The sequence below is a fragment of the Stenella coeruleoalba genome, assembly GCF_951394435.1.
Source record: "Stenella coeruleoalba genome assembly, chromosome: 21".
Classification (NCBI taxonomy): Eukaryota; Metazoa; Chordata; class Mammalia; order Artiodactyla; family Delphinidae; genus Stenella; species Stenella coeruleoalba.
In genome coordinates, this window is record NC_137167.1 from 3,630,701 (window position 1) to 3,650,200 (window position 19,500).

The window sequence follows — 19,500 nt, forward strand, 5'->3', positions numbered from 1 at the left end:
GTCCGGGAAGATCCCACATGCCACTGAACAACCAAGCCCGTGCGCGACAACTACTGAGCCTGCGCTCTAGAGCCCGCGAGCCACAACTACTGAACCCACGTGCCACAACTACTGAAGTCCATGCGCCTAGAGCCCGTGCTCCGCAACAAGAGAAGCCACCACAGTGAGAAACCCGCGCACCGCAACAAAGAGTAGCCCCCGCTCGCCGCAACTAGAGAAAGCCCGCGCACAGCAACGAAGACCAAGCACAGCCAAAAATACATAAAGCATACACGTTAATGGTTGGGGCACATTCAGAGTAACGTGGCCAAAGCCACAGTCGGTTTTAGAACAGGCTCATCATCCCCCAAAGAAACCCCACACCCATCAGCCATCACTTCCCGTTTCTCCCCAACCCCCTCCGGCGCCAGGCAACCGCCCGTCTGCACTCTGTCTCTACAGATCTAGCTGTCTGGACATTTCATCTAAGTGGGATCATACAAGATGTGGCCTTTTGTGATGGCCTCTCACCCAGCACAGTGTTCCCCAGGCTCACCCTGCAGTGGTCCATGCCTGCCTCTGTGCCAACACTCCCTGGTGCCAGGCAGGCACTGATGGCCAGGCTGTGCCACATCGTTCACTCACTTTGCTCTTAGAATCCTGATCTCTGGCCTGGGTTCAGAAGCCCTATTGAAGAAGAGCTGACCTCTTTCAAAAACTGTCAGTCCTGTTGCTCTTGAACCCATCACTACAGCTGGACGAGTGAACTTGGGTGGACGTTCAGCTAATACTTGTCAAGAGTTACGGTGTGTGTCAAGAGACCACTATTTCTTTAATCGATGTACAAACAGGCTTGAGTTACATCTCACAAGACGTTCCATCCTCTACAGCGTGAACTTCCCGATTCCTCTGCTCTCGAACTGATTTGAATCTGCTTTCGAGTTTCACTTCCCACTAAGCGTTCAGACTAGAATGTTTTCTCCCAGTTCTCTGGTAACTTCAGCAACAGCCGCTCTGATATGCGTCTAGATGCTTGTTTCCAGGTGGGCGGGATCGCACAGGAACCCGGGCTGGGATGCCGAGATCTACCAGTGAGAGAAGACTGACGGACGGCCAGGCTGTAAAAGGAGGTGACGCCACTGGGAGCATCCACTCAAGCGTGTGACGTTGTGAGGGACAGTGCCTTATGCAACAGTTTCGAAGAAGATACTGCCACGCATGGTGTGTTACCTCAGGATGTCTCTGAGAGTTTAAAACTCTGCACCTACTTTAACTTCAATACACAGAACAGTGTATTCCTTTTCTATTGCTGCTACAACAAACTGCCACCAGCTTACTGGCTTAAAACAAATTTATTTCCTGATAGCTCTGGAGGTCAGAAGTCTGGCAAGCACCTCGCTGGACTAAAATCAAGATGTGGGCAGGCCGTGTCCCTTTCCAGAGAACGCACATCCCTGCCCGCCCCAGCTTCTAGAGGATGCATTCATCCCTTGGCTCATGGCCCCTTCCTGCAGCTCAAAGCCATCAGTGACCAGCTGAGTCTTTGTGGTTGCATCACTCTGACACTGACTCTCCGGCCTCCCTCTTCCACTTTTAATGACCCTTGTGGTTACAGTGGGTCCACCAAGATCACCCAGGATAATCTTCCCATTTAAGTCAGCTGATTAGCAACCTTGATTCCCTCTGCCACATAACCTAACGTAGTCACAGGCTCAAGGGGTTAGGACGCAGACATTTTGGGAGGCATTGTTATTCTCCCAAGCATAAACAGTATGCTTCCTTCATAAAGATAACAGGTAAATCAAACCCAAAGGGTAGACTTATTAAGTGACTTAGAAAATATTTTATAGACTCTACCTGTATATGCTGGGTGACTGTAGATAACTGTAGTCTTTTGCCCAACACAAACACCGGAGCTAACACACAGCCATCACCTGGCCCATCCCAGAATCCACAAATGGATTCTGATATTGAAGACTGATCCAACATTGGTCTCAACTGCCAAACGAAACCTAAAGAGCGAACTTAACGATATGAACACGGAACACATCACAGACTAAGTGGGCACAGACACCAACACTGACTCTGGACAGCTCAGCTTCGTCCTACGGCGGCAGGGGAAATCCTGACTTCCTAGGCCTGAGTGTCCCATGCAGACACAGACACAACTTTTCTTACCCGGTGGCCCTCTAGGAAGTACTCTGAAACATTCCCGTTTTTCCATGAGTAATGTTTCATTTGAAACAGAAACCCAAAGAGAAGGACCTTCCATTGCTAAAAACATACTGGCTCTGGAAAGCGAAATTCAATTCATCGTAAACAGACTACGAAGATGTTTTTGAAAGTCGGGTTGGGGGGGCTTGGTTCCCCAGCAGCAATGACACTCGAGGGCATGGATGACTGTCTCCACTTGGCTCGGAACCTCCCACTCTCAGCTCAGTTTTCTGGAAACCCAGACTCGGCCCAAACCATCGCAGTATCCGACGCCTAGTAAGCTGGGGCAAAATTCAGAAGTGATGTGTATTTTGAGAAAATGGAGAAAGGGGCCCACAGCGGTACCTACATCAAAGGCAGTTGATGATGAAGGTCCTCTGAGTGTCTGTGACTCTGCCTTTTGCACAGGAAAACACGAACCTCGCGTATAAACGTGGGTATACTCTGAAGTGAGGGCGGCGGGGGGGCATGCATCCTCAGACTTCTGAGACCATCAGATGGTGCTCTTCTAACGACAAGGCGACATGCACGGGAAGCCAAGAGGTCCCTCCACACCCTCAGGTCAGAACGCTGACTCCTGTTACCACGGCAGCCACCCAACAGGCCTCTGTGGTCCAAGAGCGGGATTAGAAATACCTTCCTTGTTCCTTCTCAGGTCCTCCCTCCAAGATGAGTGTTTCAGGAAGGAGGTGCGAAGCTGGGCCCAGAGAGATCCTAGGGACAGAACCCAGGCCTGAGAGTCAGAAGGCCGAGGTCTGGCCGCAGCTTCACCCCTGATTCAACCCCGGTGACCAGTCTACGCCGAGACGGCTGACTCCACCCAACTCCCTTCGGAGTAAACACCTAACGGGCACGTCGGCCTCCAAACCCACCCACATGGGCTCAGGGGTGAAGCAGGTCAGATCATGATCCCTGTACTCCGCCTGGTGCATGTGCGACCTTGAGCCCATTAGGCCTCTAGGTCTTCATCCACAAGGTGGAGGCGACCCTACCCCTGCCGGTGCTGTCAGTTAAATGAGGCAGAGCATCTGATCCTTGAGGGCCTGGCGCACATTCCCGCAGCACCGTTCCCTTCCTAGCCCCGTGCAGGCGATGCTCTCCCCGTCCCACCACCTGCAGTCCACCTCCCGTGAAACCCTGCTTTGAGAGGCCTCCGGCCACCTCCGGCATCGACGAGACAGCGTGGATAAAGCACCCAGCACAACTGGCAATGACACTCCCGACAAACAGGAGCCGTGATTACTTCCTCACGATCCGGTGCTCACATTACACTCACTCGGTGTGTTCCTGAGGATCCACTTTATCCCCTCGACTAGAGCACAGTGTGTCAGGGCCACCTCCTTGTTTCCCTGACGGACCCCTGACGGCCTCAGGCCCGTGCTCAAAGTCTTTAAGACCTGAAGACACACAGACAGGCTAAAGTGAGCTTAGTGTCGTCCAGTGAGGGGACAAGTAGAGCCAGCGCCACTTCTAGAGGGATGACCGGTGTGTCCTCAGGGACCAGGGCAGCAACTCCCAGCCATCACAGCGCACAGAGTAAGTATGTGGTATCTGTGAGGTACCCTGGGACGTGTCCAGAGGCTTCCAGGGCGTAGCAGCGCCACATCTGGCCCAGACAAGCTGAGAGCAGAGGGGATCGATATCTTAGCTTCTTTCAAATCCGTGTGGGAGGCTGTGGCCCAGAGCCCTGAAGCTGCCGACACCAGAGCCAGGACTTGAGTCCAGGCTGTGCGACTGCAAGTCCTGAGTTTTCTCCCCCTCGCTCCCGAAGGGGGCTGCAGCTGAGGTCACAGAGGTCCCCGCCTCTTCTTCTTCTTCCTTTGTGTTTGACAAACACCTTATTGAAAATATCAGTCCATCCAGAAAGTACTGACCCTTGGGCTGAAGATTTAAGGGAGTATCCACACAGCAAGGATTGTCAAGGCCCATGCTTGGTAAGAGAACCAAAAATCTCACGGAGACAGGTAGGGTCATTTGTTGCACTGCCCTTCCTCCGTGGGAAATATTCACTTTAGGGTTCTCTGTTTAGCAAGGAAGACTTATACATTTTGTCATCCAAAGGGGTGTTTTTCCTTTAGTGCTTCAACTGAGCCTGTTCTGGGGTGTCCCTGACCTTGGATCCCCACCTTGGAGAAGCCACAAGCCAGTGGAGGAGGCATGAGGCTGAGATTCAAACAGATGTAGGTTCAGAAGATTCCCGCTCCTTTACTTACTAGCTTAGCCTCTCTGAGTAAGGGGTTGACTTCTCTATGCTTCAGTTTCCTCAGTTATAAAATGGGAGTAAAGACAACAGTACTTCCATTTAGGGTGGTTGAGCAGACTGGAGATAACGCATGTGAAAACACCTCGCCCATGCTGGCATACAGGACGTTCTCAATAAATGATGGGTCTGGACTTCCCTCACGGCGCAGTGGTGAAGAATCCACCTGCCAGTGCAGGGGACACGGGTTCAAGCCCTGGCCCGGGAAGATCCCACATGCCGCGGAGCAACTAAGCCCGTGCGCCACAACTACTGAGCCTGCGCTCTAGAGCCCGCGAGCCACAACTACTGAAGCCCGCGTGCCTAGAGCCCGTGCTCCGCAACAAGAGAAGCCACCACAATGAGAAGCCCGCGCACGGCAACGAAGAGTAGCCGCTGCTCACCACAACTAGAGAAAGCCCGCACGCAGCAACGAAGACCCAACGCAGCCAAAAATTAAAATTAATTAATTAATTTAAAAAATACTGAAAAAAAATGATGGGTCTGATCATTAGTCTGACTCATCTGACTGAGGACACCAATGCTTAGGCTCCTTTATGCTTCTCCTGTGATGAAGGACAAATACTCTCTCTTGTAGACAAGGTACACGGCGTATTAGGAAAACGTACATGGTTGTCATGTCGAATATAAGCAATTACTGTGCCCGACGGGAGTTAAGTAACCACCACCCTATCCCAGCTGCTCTCCTCCAGAGGTTCTGAAAGCAGGGGTGCCCCCCCACCCCGAGAACACGCTCGTGTTGATTCTGAACACCGATTAAAGACCCTCCCCTAAGCACCCAGAGCAGCCCAGGGATTTCCCCAAGGGGGGACGCCAGGAGGACCTGGAGTGCTTCCTGGACGGAGCCAGGCCCTGGGCCAGTGCTCACGACACACCTGGGAACGCTGGACACCTCTCCCCCAGCCCCTCACTGTCCACTCCACCCTTGTGTCCTGCCAATGTCACCCTGAAAAGCTCTTAAATCTGCCCACTTCCCCCCACGTCCACCACCATCAGCCCAGTCCAATCTCGCACCCGGACTGCTCCCGAAACCTCTTACTTAACTGGTCTCCCCAACAGACAGGGCAGTGCCAGTGGGGGCCCAGTACCGGATCTCGAGAGCTGACTGCTAATACTCAGGAATTTGGTGAGAAAGGAGGTTAAACCGCCAGCGGCAAGAAACAAGCCGCAGTGGGAGCCTTCACGCTGCAGGAGTAGGGGAGTTTTTTCGGAGAGCTGACCTCCCAGCCCAGCACTGCCTGGGCCCCGCCATGTGTTCCTGCAGCCCAAGCGGGGCTCCCTGAAGCAGCCCTTCCCCTCTCAGCCCTTCCGCTCACATCCACCTGCCATGACCTACCCCTCCCAACCCCCCGGCAGGGGCTCTGAACAGGCCGCGCCCTGGGCCTGGAATCCTCCTCCCGCCTTCTCTGCCCGGCTAGCTTCCACCAACCCTCAGGGCTCCTGTCCAGCGCTGCTTCCTTGGGGCAGCCTTCCAGACCCCCTGACAGACCCCGGCCTCCGGTACAAGGTCTCACTGCACCGGGCCCCTCTCCTGGGTCGCGATGATCACAGCTGGGAGCTTACATTTATAACACTTGATGAATGGCTCTTTCCCTTCTCCAGAAACCAAGAGTGAATGACCCTGTGCACCTAACACACGTGTAACACGAAGAGAGTCTCTGGTGCGGGGGGGGGAGTGAAAGAAGCCCAAAGCCAGGCAGAGCCCAGGCTGATGGGAACACCCCTAGGCAGAAAACCACGCAGTGCGCGAGGCTGCCCGAACGAGCGAGGGTGAAGGGTTCAGTGAGAACCAGCTCCCATGGGACGAGGGGTCCTGCCTGCCGGCTCTGTGGGAGGTGGTCTACACGGGGTCCTGGCGGCAGGGGCAGAATGCACACAGAGACATCCAGGAGAGAGGGGCTCGTCCCACACAGGGCTCAGCTGGGAGCCGACGGGGGAGAGGCAGGGAGTGGAGGGGCCGCAAACGGGAGAACGAGAGCTCGGCCTTTGGCTTTCTAAAAATTAAGGTTTCTGAACAGGAGAAGAAACTGGAAAGCAGTAATTCTAGAGAACAAGTCCATACACATACACACACACACACACACTCTTGGGCTCGCAGCTATAAAGCCAGAAACAAACTCCAACTGACAAGCGTATTCCAAGCCCAGAGAGCAGATGGAGGCCACTTGGGGTGAGACGTGGCAGACACTCAGCACATCCTGATAGAACTCCTCCTGCAGGAAACCAAGACGTCTCCAGTTCAGCTGCAGCGGGACACTTGCTATAGTCAAGACTCCAGAAGCCCTGGCCTGTCTGGAAGCAGCCCGGCCCAGGTCTGCGTGGGGCTGTGGAAGGATCTGACTCTCCTGTCCTGATGCCAGGCCCCTGGCTGCACCCCCTGCACCCCTCCCCCAACCCCGTCCCAGCCACAGGGTTGGCTGGAATTGGCGTCTCCTGGGTGAGTGTGAGAATTACCAGCTGCAGGACTGTCCTCTGCTCTCCAGCTCTGGCTCTCACATTCCTCCAGGGGCCGCTTCATCCACTCAGAGCTGACAGGGTTCAGGGCAGGGCCTTCCAGTTGATACAGGAGGGTGGCTGTCTGAGATGGCCCTCTGCCATGGCTGGCCGGGGGCCTGGATGACCCTCCCTGCTGGCTGCAGCCAGGCTCCTGGGAAGCGGTACAAAATTTTCCACCTCTTGAGTCCAAAAAGATGCTCGCGGCCCTTGATTAAAAAGCAGGAGCCTTCTTCCCTCAGGGGCTCTGGCGTGTCTGAATTTTGGGTCAAGAAACTAGTATTATCTATTTGGTGAGAGGGGGCTCCCTCAAGCAGTGGTCTCCAAATTGGGTATATGTAGGGGTTTCCCAAGACTGGAATCCAAAAAATAAACACGAAATGAAGCTTTCCTGATATTAACCGTACAGCACTGTCCTCAGATCATCTGTCAGGACACTTGCCGCTTCTGACACTCGAGGGATCCCAAGGAAAATGGGCATTCCACAGGCAGGGGATGGAGGACGTGCTGCAGGTTCCGTGTGCCCCACTTTGGTAGAATTATGGATGGTATTATCCGATTTTAACAAAATAACTCTCATAAAATGGACGAATGGCTTAAAGACACTGCTGTGGAGAATTTCAGTGCATGTAACACCAGTACAAACAAACAGTAATATGGAAGACCTAACGCTTGTGGGGTGAGAAACTCACATCAGACACATAAGGAATAAAAACAATGAGGATCACTTTGTTATACAGCAGAAACTAACACACAATTGTGAAGCAATCATAGTCCAATAAAGATGTTTAAAACAAAACAATCAGGGCTTCCCTGGTGGCGCAGTGGTTGAGAGTCCGCCTGCCGATGCAGGGGACACAGGTTCGTGCCCCGGTCCGGGAAGATCCCACATGCCGCGGAGCGGCTGGGCCCGTGAGCCATGGCCGCTGAGCCTGCGCGTCCGGAGCCTGCGCTCCGCAACGGGAGAGGCCACAACAGTGAGAGGCCCGCGTACCGCAAAAAAAAAAAAAAATCAGGATCTAGCAGAGCTATAAACAAATCGGTCCAAAGAATTCAAAACTATAAAAGTTATTTGAAATACGGATGTTCACCCACCATCCTTACCGATAATTCTCACTTTCGTGTGTCTCTGTATAATTCGTGCTGTGAAGTATTGCAAACAATACTGGGAAGACATCATAATTGGTAAGTACTTTAAATATTTTTTAAATTCTTTTCAAACATTTGAAAATATTTTATTATTTTCACACTTTAGATTCTTCTATTTTTGCATGTTTCATAACAGGTAATACATTACTACACAATGTATTAGTAGGTGTTAGTCTAAGGTTAGCATAGATATGTAATTTTCAATATATATAACTGAAGCTGAAAGCTTAAACTTTTTTTTTTTTTTTTACTATTTATTTAGGTGACACAGTCATTAAAGCTTGGAGACCACTAACCTAGAGTCAGCTTAGGGGCCCTGAGGCCCCCTCTCTCACTCTCTCCCAAGAAGCCCATGGCCAAGGTGAGCCCCGTTCACCCAGGGAGCCCAGGGTAGGGCAGAGGCAGTGAGGGGGGAGCCTGCCCCCAACCCCGCCGCCCCCAGCTCTTCCCAGCGGCACCGGGCCTACCTGATTGTGCCATCGGATGACGTTCCCAAATCCCCCTGTCCCAAGCCGTTCTTTCATTTCCCAGGCCCCGCATGTCTGGGTTGGCAGGGAAGGTGACCAGCTCATACTGATGTCCTGCTAACTCTGTAAGCAATTTGGCGGTGGGGGACAAAAAGCGAAAGTTAAGGAAGAATGGAACACAAGGAGATGGACAAGAGATACTACAGCCCTTCCATGTGAAAGGAGAAAAATCGGAAGTGGTTTTCACCTCGTACATAAACCAGGTTGTTTGGCTTGGTTTTGGTTTTGGTAGCCAACTCCGGCCTTTCGCAGCCCCTCCACCGACCGCCCCCTCCCCAAGCTGTACGGAAGCAGCAGGGAGGAGAGTCCCTCAAAGGACAGGGCGCCCCACTGCCCAGGACCTGCAAGGGGTCCCCCAGCCGGGACCCCGCCCGGGCGCCCTGACCGCTGGCCGGGGAGCCTCCCCTCCCAACTCCCCGCGGTCCCTGCGTCACCGCGGCGCGGACGAATCACCGCCCCGTCCCAGGCCCCCGCCTCGCGGCCGCCACCCGGCACCACCCCGCCGGGGCCGGGCTCCGGGGCCTCCCAGCTCCCCCCGCCCAGGAACCCCTGACTCAGAACCCGTCACGGGCGTCTCCGCGAGCCTCGCAGAGGAGGGGTGCGAGCCCGCCGGGCAGGTGACAGCGGGGGCGCCCGCCCGAGGGACTCACCTGGCGGCGGGGCGCGGGCGCCACCCAGACGACATTAAAGTGCGGGAATCTCAAACCCGCCAGCAGAGCGCCACTTCCTAAAACACTTCCTACTATGACGTCACGGAGCACGTGGGCTGCGGCCTTAAAGGGACTGCGCGGCTCAGGCCCCGCCCTGCTCCGCCCGGTGACCAGCCCTAAGAAACGCCAGGGTCCTCTTCAGACTTAGCGACTTAGACCTGGGCGACTTCTGGGGCAGGGAACATGGGGATTTCCTCACCTGGCACCGCCGGGTCAGCCTGACACGCTTCCTAGACTTTGAACTGGGGGAATTTCCCGGCCCCTGCTAGGACTGGTTTAGGGACGGTTTACAGGAATTGCCGTGGGCCTCCTGTTCTCGGTCTGCGCTCCCTGCCCTGTCTGGAGGCTCCTTGGCTCATATCGAGAATGATAAGTCACACCTGTCGTCCCTAGGAGGAGTGACAGCCCCCGTTTCCTCCTTAAAAAAATAAAGAACAAGGGAAAGGATCCAGTAGCGTAACACAGAACTGCAGGTTCAGCCCCATGACGTCCGGAAATTGTGAGAACAGCTGCTGTTAATCGGTCATCACCTACCTACTTGGCATCATAATTAGGTTTTTACTATTGACTGTCTCAGTTCGAGGGCCTCATGTTAGCAGCCAAAGGAGAGGCCTGTGTGTGTTGGTATATTTACTCAAGCAGGAAAAAAAGTATTAAGGGCGACCTGAAGATAATAGCTCACTTTATAGAGTGCTTACTGAGTGCCTGGCACTGTCTAAATTCCGTGCTTGGATTTCCCCATCCAATTGTCAAGACCGTCCTACAAATTGGACAGTACTGCATTATTATTATCCCCATTTTACAGATGAGAAAACTGACGCACAGAGTGAAAAATCTTTATCCCAAAGTCACAGCCTTATAAGAGGATGATGATCTGATGTTTAAACCGCAGCAGCTGGTTCTCGGGTGCACACTCTTAAAAGTAGCATACTAGTGCGTTCAGAAGGGAGCAAACTGGATTTTGAATCCGGGTACTGCTGTTGAGAACCTCTGAGAATTTAGGGCAAGTTATTGATACTTAGACCATTCTAAGCAGCCATTTCTCTTCTTTAAAATGTAGGCAGTATTAATGGATGGACTTGGAGGGTATTATGCTAAGTGAAATAAGTCAGACAGGGAAAGACAAACACTGTGTGGTATCACTTATATGTGGAATGTAAAAAATACAACAAACTAGTGAATATAACAAAAAGAAGCAGACTCACAGATCTAGAGAATAAACTAGGGGCTACCGGAGATGGAAAGGGGGAGGGGCACGATAAGGGAAGGGACTTAGGAGGTACAAACTACAACGTATTAAATAAATAAGCTACAAGGATACATTGTACAGCACAGGGAATAGAGCCAGTATTTTCTAATAACTATAAATGGAGTATATTTTATAAAAAAATTTGAATCACTATGTTGTACACTTGAAACTAATTATATTGTAAATCAACTATACCTCAATTTTTTTTAAAAGGTAGGCAACATAAGGGTGAATTGCATGAAATTATCATTTTTTAAAATAAAACAAAATCAGTTGAAACATCAGCAACAAAGATTAGCGGTTTCATCTGGTTCAGCCTAAAAGCAGCAGGAGGTAGGAGGGCACACAAGTCAGAGACAGGAGGGCTGGGAGGGCGGGGGTGTTGTGAAGGACAGGTGATAAGATGGTAAGAGCCGTGCCTGACACAGAGGACACTCCTGCCTGGACAGAGCCTGAGGCTGAAGTTTACTCTTAGGAACAGACGTCTGCTGTCAACCCAAGCAGACGTGTCGGTGTGCCCAGGGCTGCCCTAGCCACGCCAGGATGCTCAGAGTTTCTCCACTTATCCTATTGTTTCTGCTAAACAGCACGCTGGGTCTCAAAGCAGGAAGAGAAAAGAACATGAGTAAACAGTTGTAAAACACTTAGAATAGTGCCTTATATATTCTAAGTGCAGTGTAAGTGTCTCTCTTTCTTTTTTTTTTTTTAAATTTTTGGCTGCGTTGGGTCTTCGTTGCTGCGCGCGGGCTTTCTCTAGTTGCGGTGAGCGGGGGCTACTCTTTGTTGTGGTGCGCGGGCTTCTCATTGCAATGGCTCTTCTTGTTGTGGATCATGGGCTCTAGGCACGCGGGCTTCAGTAGTTGTGGCACGCGGGCTTCAGTAGTTGTGGCTCGCGGGCTCTAGAACGTAGGCTCAGTAGTTGTGGCGCATGGGCTTAGTTGCTCCGCGGCATGTGGGATCTTCCCAGACCAGGGCTCAAACCCGTGTACCCTGTATTGGCAGGCGGATTCTTAACCACTGTGCCACCAGGGAAGTCCTAAGAGTCTCTTTAATACATCAATTTTTAAAATAAATTTTTTTCATAAATAAAATTTTACCGAGTTCTACAGGTGCTGGCCCCTCTCTAGAGTGTGTTTCCTGTATGACATCACGAAAGGTTTCTTTTTAATCCTGTCACCACTGAAAATCACTGTCCCTGAGAAACTTAGTGAGACATCCAGAGATATGCCAAAGAATTCTCATTTGCTCAGCTAAAAATAGCTTGGTTTTCAACTGAATATAAATCTTTCTGATAAGTCACATATCACTGGATTTTTTTAAAAAAAATTAATGATGGCCCAGGAAGGAATCTCTGGGTTTTATCATGTCCTGAGATGTTTATCATGTTAAGTCCCTTTTTCCCTCCAGATAAGACGCGTCCATTGCCTACGTCTGGTCTTTATCCTGTTCTAGAGATGACTGAGCATTTTTTACAAAAAATATTTTCAGATGCAGCAGAAAAGTCTTCCTTTTCCTTCCTGTTTTGGGGCTGAATGTGCTATTTAGGGTAATCCAGAAACACTGAGCAGCGTGAGTGCCCCGCACAGCCCTGGGTACCGCTGGTCTAGGGTATCCAGCTCTCATTAGGGGCACCTAGAATCTTACTGGAGGCGTATGACTCACTGAGGGTCCCCAAGTGATGAGAGATGGGGACCAGGCAATACAAAGTCCTGTGCTAATTTGTTCTGCTCTAGAGGCGGTATGCTGTTGGTGATAAGGATAATGTTTCCAATGGGGTTATTTTAAAATAAAAGTCTTCTTCACAGGGTAAGTCAAAAATAACTATCCTCTTGCTCGATCTTTGAGAACAAAACAGCTCTGAGCTCCTTTGAGTGAGAAAAGGGTTGTTTTCTGAGCAATCTGGGAGCTGAGTCATAGTGAGAGAAGCCAGCTTGAAAGATAGGAAAGCAATAAAACAGACCACTTGGCAGAGGGAGGATTTCCCCAGGCCCCCAGCCCCAGAGTCAGCTCTGGTTCAGTGATTTCAGCAACTCTTTCACTATCCTTCCGAGTTTGTTTTATCTCAGCCCTGCAGGGAGAGAGCTCTGCAAGTCAGGACCTGCTCCTTCAACAAACAAAAAGTCTTTTGTCGCAAAAGTTGGAAAACTCGTTCAGTTGGAGGACATAAAGAAATCCACCTTTCTTCTAGGGGAGATGATGGGAGGTGGGAATGGGCTGGTGGAGATGCTGAGAATGAACTTCAGCCCAGACCCTACGTGGCTCAGGGCAGAGCCGGCTGCAGTGAGGAAGGGAAGAAAATGTAACTAACTTCTATGAATGAGACCTGGGCCAGTCTGGCCATCATGCCTCAAACCTGGGTGAAACACGGAAAGCTGGGGATTTGGGGCCCTGAGTCCCCCTCCTGAGAGGGATGATAGCTGGGGGAGGAAATCAGCTTGTAAGCTCCCTTCATTTGTACATGCACATGTTTTTATTCCAGTAAATTCGAAATAAAGAGGAAGGAGCTGATAAAGCACAGCTGCCCATCCCTTGGCTGTGGTGGTGGGGAAACCGTGGATGTGAGCTGGCTGTGTGTGCTCATACCTTAGGATGTTTCTTAGCTCACCTTAGTTCTGAGCTCTTACCTGTGCTCCATGGGAGCAGAGATTTTATTCCCTGCTGCATTCCTAGTGCTTGGAACATCACAGGTGCTCAGTAAGAGTTTACTGAATGAATGGGTGAATTGGCCAAGGCAAAGACTTGGTGATACTGCACCCTTTAGCATTTGGTTATAAGTGGTCTCTGGAGTCTGAGAGATGTGGTTCTAATCCTGGCTCTGCGTTTTCTTGGCTTTGTGAACAGGCAGTTCACTGGTCCTCACTGAGCCTTAGTTTTCTCATCTCGAAATTGGGGGCTAATAATCATTAAAAAGTCTACAAATAATAAATGCTCGAGAGGATGTGGAGAAAAGGGAACCCTCTTAGACTGTTGGTGGGAATGTAAATTGATACAGCCACTATGGAGAGCAGTATGGAGGTTCCCTAAAAAACTAAAAATAGAGTTACCATATGATCCTGCAATCCCACTCCTGGGCATACATCTGGAGAAAACCATAATTCGAAAAGATACATGCATCCCTATGTTCATAGCAGCACTGTTCACAATAGCCAGGACATAGAAACAAACTAAATGTCTACTGACAGATGAATGGATAAAGAAGATGTGGTACATATATACAATGGAATATTACTCAGCCATTAAGAAGAATGAAATAATGCCATTTGCAGCAACATGGATGGACCTAGAGATTATCATACTGTGTGAACCAAGTCAGAGAAAGACAAATACCATATGATATCACTTATATGTGGAATCTAAAATATGACACAAATGGACTTATCTATGAAACAGAAACAGACTCACAGACATAGAGAACAGACTTGTGGTTGCCAAGGGGGAGGGGGTTTGAGGAGGGATGGAGTAGGAGTTTGGGATTAGCAGATGCAAACTATTATATAGAGAATGGATAAACAACAAGGTCCTACTGTATAGCACAGGAAACTAATATCCTGTGATAAACCATAATGGAAAAGAATATGAAAAAGAATATATATGTATAACTGAGTCACTTTGTTATATAGCAGAAATTAACACAACATTGTAAATCAACTTATACTTCAATAAAATTTAAAAAAAAATAAATTGGAGGGCTTCCCTGGTGGCGCAGTGGTTGAGAGTCCGCCTGCCGATGCAGGGGACACGGGTTCGTGCCCTGGTCTGGGAAGATGTGAGCCATGGCCGCTGAGCCTGCACGTCCGGAGCCTGTGCTCCGTAATGGGAGAGGCCACAGCAGTGAGAGGCCCGCGTACCGCAAAAAAAAAAAATAAATAAAAAAAAAATAAATAAATAAATTGGAGGCTAATAAAACCTACTCCTCATGGTTATATGGTTTAAGTGAGATAAGATCTATAAAGTGCCTAGTACAGAGCTTGGTGCTTATTAAAACCTGTTTGAATAGTAGTTATTAATACTTTTTTTTGTTTTTTTGTCTTTCTTTTTCGGCTGCGTTGGGTCTTCATTGCTGCGCACGGGCTTTCTCTAGTTGTGGCAAGTGGAGTCTCTACTCTTCGTTGAGGTGCGTGGGCTTCTCATTGTGGTGGCTTCTTTTGTTGCGGAGCATGGGCTCTAGGGTGTGCGGGCTCAGTAGCTGTGGCGCACGAGCTTAGTTGCTCCACGGCATGTGGGATCTTCCCGGACCAGGGCTCGAACCCGTGTCCCCTGCGTTGGCAGGCGGATTCTTAACCACTGCGCCACCAGGGAAGTCCTAATACTGTTAGTTTTTAAATGCAATAATCCAGAATTCAGCTGAGATCCTCGTCCTTTGTGATTCAAGTGAAATGGGCTCCAGCCGGCCCCCACTTAACGGTGAAAGGCCCTGTGTCCATTCACCTTTCACGTCTCTGCAGGAATTTGATGTAAGAGGTGGTGGTGTTAAAAGATAGTATGCTTCGCAGCCCCCTCTGATTCTGAGCTCCTGCTTTTGCTGAACTCTTGACTGTCCTTTCTAAATCGGTCTTCCTCTCCACCACAGCCAGCGATTTTGTCACCACACTCTCTTCTAGTCCTTAAGAGCCATTAGCACTAATTTTTTTTAAAAGACTTCAATTTTTGTTTTAACAGAATTGTGTATTTATTTATTTTTGCCTGCGTTGTGTCTTTGTTGCTGCGTGCGGCTTTCTCCTGTTGCAGCGAGCAGGGGCTACTCTTCGATGCAGTGCGTGGGCCTCTCATTGCAGTGGCTTCTCTTTTTGCGGAGCATGGGCTCTAGGCGCGCGGGCTTCAGTAGTTGTGGCACGCGGGCTCAGTAGTTGTGGCACACGGGCTTAGTTGCTCCGCGGCATGTGGGATCTTCCCGGACCAGGGCTCAAACCCGTGTCCCCTGCATTGGCAGGCGGGTTCTTAACCACTGCGCCACCTAGGAAACCCCATCAGGATTTAAATTAAATCCTTTTGCCCCCCTGGGTTTGTGGATCCAGTTCTCTGCCCAGACCTGGAAGACAGCCCTTCAGCTCGACTCGTATTTACAGACTTTGCCAAAGGTTTGCAGAGATGGAGACATTTACATCCCAGCACCACAGGCGATTTGAAGTAAGCATGGACAGCTTCTCTTGAGCAGTTTCCATTCCCACCACCTGGCCCAGCTTCCCCCATCTCCACCTCCCACCTGCCTGGCCGCCCAGCTCCAGGCCTCCTGCTCGTGGACAAAGAACCAGATCCCTCTGCCATCTCAGGCAGAGCAGCGCACTCTTCTCGGCCACAGCCCCGTCCTCAGTTAGGTCCCCAACAGAGCACGGCCAGGGGCCCTCAGGCAGCCTGCACAGCTTCTAAACTAGATTCAGATCCCAACCCTTTAGGCTGAGGCCTCAAGCCTGTCCTTTCCGGGCCCACCCTCTCTCCAGCTGCTGCCCTCAGGCTGCCATCACCTCCTCCAGACGCTCCGTCACCCCCTGGAGGCCTCCCCTTCATGACAAAAATCCTGGGCTGAACGGGGGGACGTCTACACTCTAATTTCTTTCTCTGTCCCTGCAGAGCCACTACTCTCTAAGTTCCCTAACTGCAGTGATTCGATAGGAATCCTGCCTCCCCTTAGGAGACAGAAACACCGACAGACCGTTTTGGGTCCTAAATAATAAAAATTTTCCCCTCTCTGCTACTGCTACCTGCCAGTCTGGATCAATTCACACTGATCTGGTGGGTGGATCAATTCACACTGATCTGGAGGGTGGGTCTGTGAAGTGGGCAAAAAATGGCAGGACCCGGAGGGATGGTTCTTAGGAGAAAAAATTGTAGACCCTATTCATTTTATTACCAGAGGATGTCAGATCACTTAAACACATAGATAATCTTTCTACTTCCTTTTGGTCATTAAAAAAAATTAGGTTTACAGAGATACTATTTACATACTATAAAATGTACCAATTTTAAGTGTACAATTTAAGGAGTTATTTTACAACTGCGTGTAGCCCAATAACTCTCATGAGAATCACCCCGTAGAACATCTCCATCACCCTAAAGTTTGCCTCCCTTGGGGCCCCTTGCCGTCCACCCCTCCCCCGCTCCAGGCCCAGCCCCCCGGCCAGCACTGATGCAGTCACTGCAGTTACTCAGTTTGGCCCATGTTCATGTAACTTCGTTGCAGCTACCACTTCTAGAGGACTGTTAAGGTGTGGCCAGCCTGCTGGGTTGGTCTAGATTTCTTCTGCTGAGAAGTCAGAAGCTGGAGATGACCAAGTGTACGCTCTGGGAAGGGCCCGGGTCAGCGGCTCCAGACCCGGCTGAGCCAGCCATGTGGGGAAGAAAGGCTCACCACAAAGCCAGGAATGAGGAACAGAGAGAAAAGGGAAAGGCCGGCCACTCCAGAGGGAGGAGGCGGAAGGCCACAGGGCCACAGAGATGGGAACTTTAATTAAAGGCCTGCACTGTGTTGCAATTCAACTGTCAGACTCCAATCCACCCCAAGCCCAGGCTGCTGTCAGCACTTCCCCTGGTCAAGGGTGTCCCACCTGACTGCCCCGTCCCAACTTCTCCTTTCTGCAGGAGACTGCGGGGGACTCGGGTGCGGGGAGGGGGGCCAGATCTCCCAATAGGTAAAGCGGATCTCCATCTCCCCACCCACTTCCTGCCTCGGGCTGGGGCCTCTCTCTGTCTGAAGACATCCTACCCAGCTCCTCTCTCCCCTGGGGCCTCTGCCTCCAGCTTCGTGCCCTTTTCTGTGAGTGGGACCTTTTGCAGGGGCGTTTGAATTTTAACTGGAAAAAGAAAAGGAAGTAAAATCACGTCTTGAACATCTTTTACCAGAGGGAAAGAAAAATTCAAACAGTAACCAACAAAATTAAAAGTAAAAAAATTCTCTCTCCAGGTCTTAATTCCCAGTCTGTCCCCCAAGAGCCAACACATCAGTATTTCTTTCATGTCCTTTGTAGGGGGAAGAGGGGATACTGTCTTTTTCTTTAAATTTTTTTGATGGGGACCATTTTTAAAGTCTTTATTGAATTTGTTACAATACTGTTTCTGTTTTTTTTTATGTTTTAGTGTTTTAGCTGCGAGGTATGTGGGATCTTACCTCCCCGACCAGAGATCAAACCCTCACCCCCTGCATTGGAAGGCAAAGTCTTAACCACTGGACCACCAAGGAAGTCCCGGGGATATTGTCTTAAGGCAGCATAACATATGCATGGCTCTGTACCTTCCCTTTATCACTGTCCCATGTCAGCATATACATTAATTTTGATATAATTTCAAACTTACAGAAAACCTGCAAGAATAGTAGAAGGAATTCCTGTACACCCATGAGCCAGATTCACCAATTATCGATATTTCACCCCTTTTGCTTTATCTGTCCACCCACGTACATATTACTTTTCTGTTTTTTTTTAATTGAAGTATAGTTGATTTACAATGTTGTGTTAATTTCTGCTGGACAGCAAAGTGACTGAGTTATACATATATATACATTCTTTTTTATATTCTTTTCCATTATGGTTTATCATAGGATATTGAATACAGTTCCCTGTGCTATACAGAAGGACCTTGTTGTTTATCCATCCTATATATACTAGTTTGCATCTGCTAATCCCAACCTCCCATTCCAGCCCTCCCTCAAACCCCTCCCCCTTAGCAACTGCCAGTCTGTTCTCTATGTCCTTGAGTCTGTTTCTGTTTCACAGACAGGTTCATTTGTGTCATATTTTAGATTCCACGTATAAGTGATACATATGGTATTTGTCTTTCTCTTTCTGACTTACTTCATTTAGTATGATAATCTCTAGGGCCAACAACGTTGCTGCAAATGGCATTATTTTGTTCTTTTTTAATGGCTGAGTAATATTCCGTTGTGTATATGTGCCACATCTTCTTTATCCATTCATCTGTTGATGGACATTTAGGTTGCTCCACGTCTTAGCTATTGTGAATAGTGCTGCTACGTATTACTTATCTGAACCATTTCAGAGTACGTTAGAGACGGTCTTCCTCTTACTCCGATTTACCTCAGTGTGTATTTGCCAAGAATAGGACCTTCTTTTACACAGCCCCAGTCTAATTATTAATATCAGGAGATTTAACACTGATTCACAACTGTTACTCGATTCAGAGTCCACGCCACAATTCCTCAGATGTTCCAGTCATGTCCTTTATGGCTGTTTTCCCCAGTTCAGCATCCAGCCAGGATCATACTTACATTTCATTGTCCTATCTCTTTAGTCTACTCCAATCTGGAAAAATTCCTCGGCCTTTCCTTGTCTTCCTGGACCTGTACACGCCAGCCCTTTTGCAGAATGTACCTCAGTATGGGTTTGCTTGACGTGATGTCATATCTTGATGGTACATCAAGACATCGTGCGGGGGAGGGCCGTGATGTCATTTTATCCCACCCATTACTGGTGCCTTTAACTTCGATCACTTGGTTAAGGTGATTTCTGCCAGATTTCTCCACTTGTAAAGTTACTATTTTCCCTTTGTGATTAAGGTGTATTTTGTGTAACTATCTGACTGTTCATCAATTTGTTTCCCATCTTTTCATGATTTCTTGTTTTGTTTTGTTTTGTTTTAAAAGATTTTTTGATGTGGACCATTTTTTTTTAAGTCTTTATAGAATTTGTCACAATATTGCTTCTGTTTTATGTTTTGGTTTTTTGGCCCGAGGCATGTGGGATCTTAGCTCCCCAACCAGGGATCGAACTCCCAACCCCTGCACTGGAAGGCGAAGTCTTAACCACTGGACCACCAGGGAAGTCCCCTTTGGTGATGTTCTAACTCTATTGCTCCTTACAGTTGGTATTCTACTGTAAAGAACTTGGTTTTTTAGCTGGCATTCTACTGTAAAGAAGAGCTTTCCCTTCTCCACCATTTATTTATGGATTTGTTTTGTTTATATTAGTA

The 19,500-nt window shown here is 49.5% G+C and overlaps 1 protein-coding gene across 2 annotated transcripts in view; it reads right to left on the reverse strand.

Moving 5' to 3' along the window:
- Nucleotides 1–9,356, reverse strand: part of IKBKB (inhibitor of nuclear factor kappa B kinase subunit beta) — a 50,348-nt gene extending 40,992 nt beyond the window's left edge. For both annotated transcript variants that reach the window (XM_079908951.1, XM_079908950.1), the window contains exons 1-2: nucleotides 9,273–9,356; nucleotides 8,563–8,685 (exon numbers count right to left, since the gene is read on the reverse strand). In XM_079908951.1, the coding sequence (XP_079765077.1) occupies nucleotides 8,563–8,667 (105 nt within the window). In that variant the 5' untranslated portion in view covers nucleotides 8,668–8,685; nucleotides 9,273–9,356. The remainder of the gene's footprint in view (nucleotides 1–8,562; nucleotides 8,686–9,272) is intronic.
- Nucleotides 9,357–19,500: the final 10,144 nt, after the last annotated feature.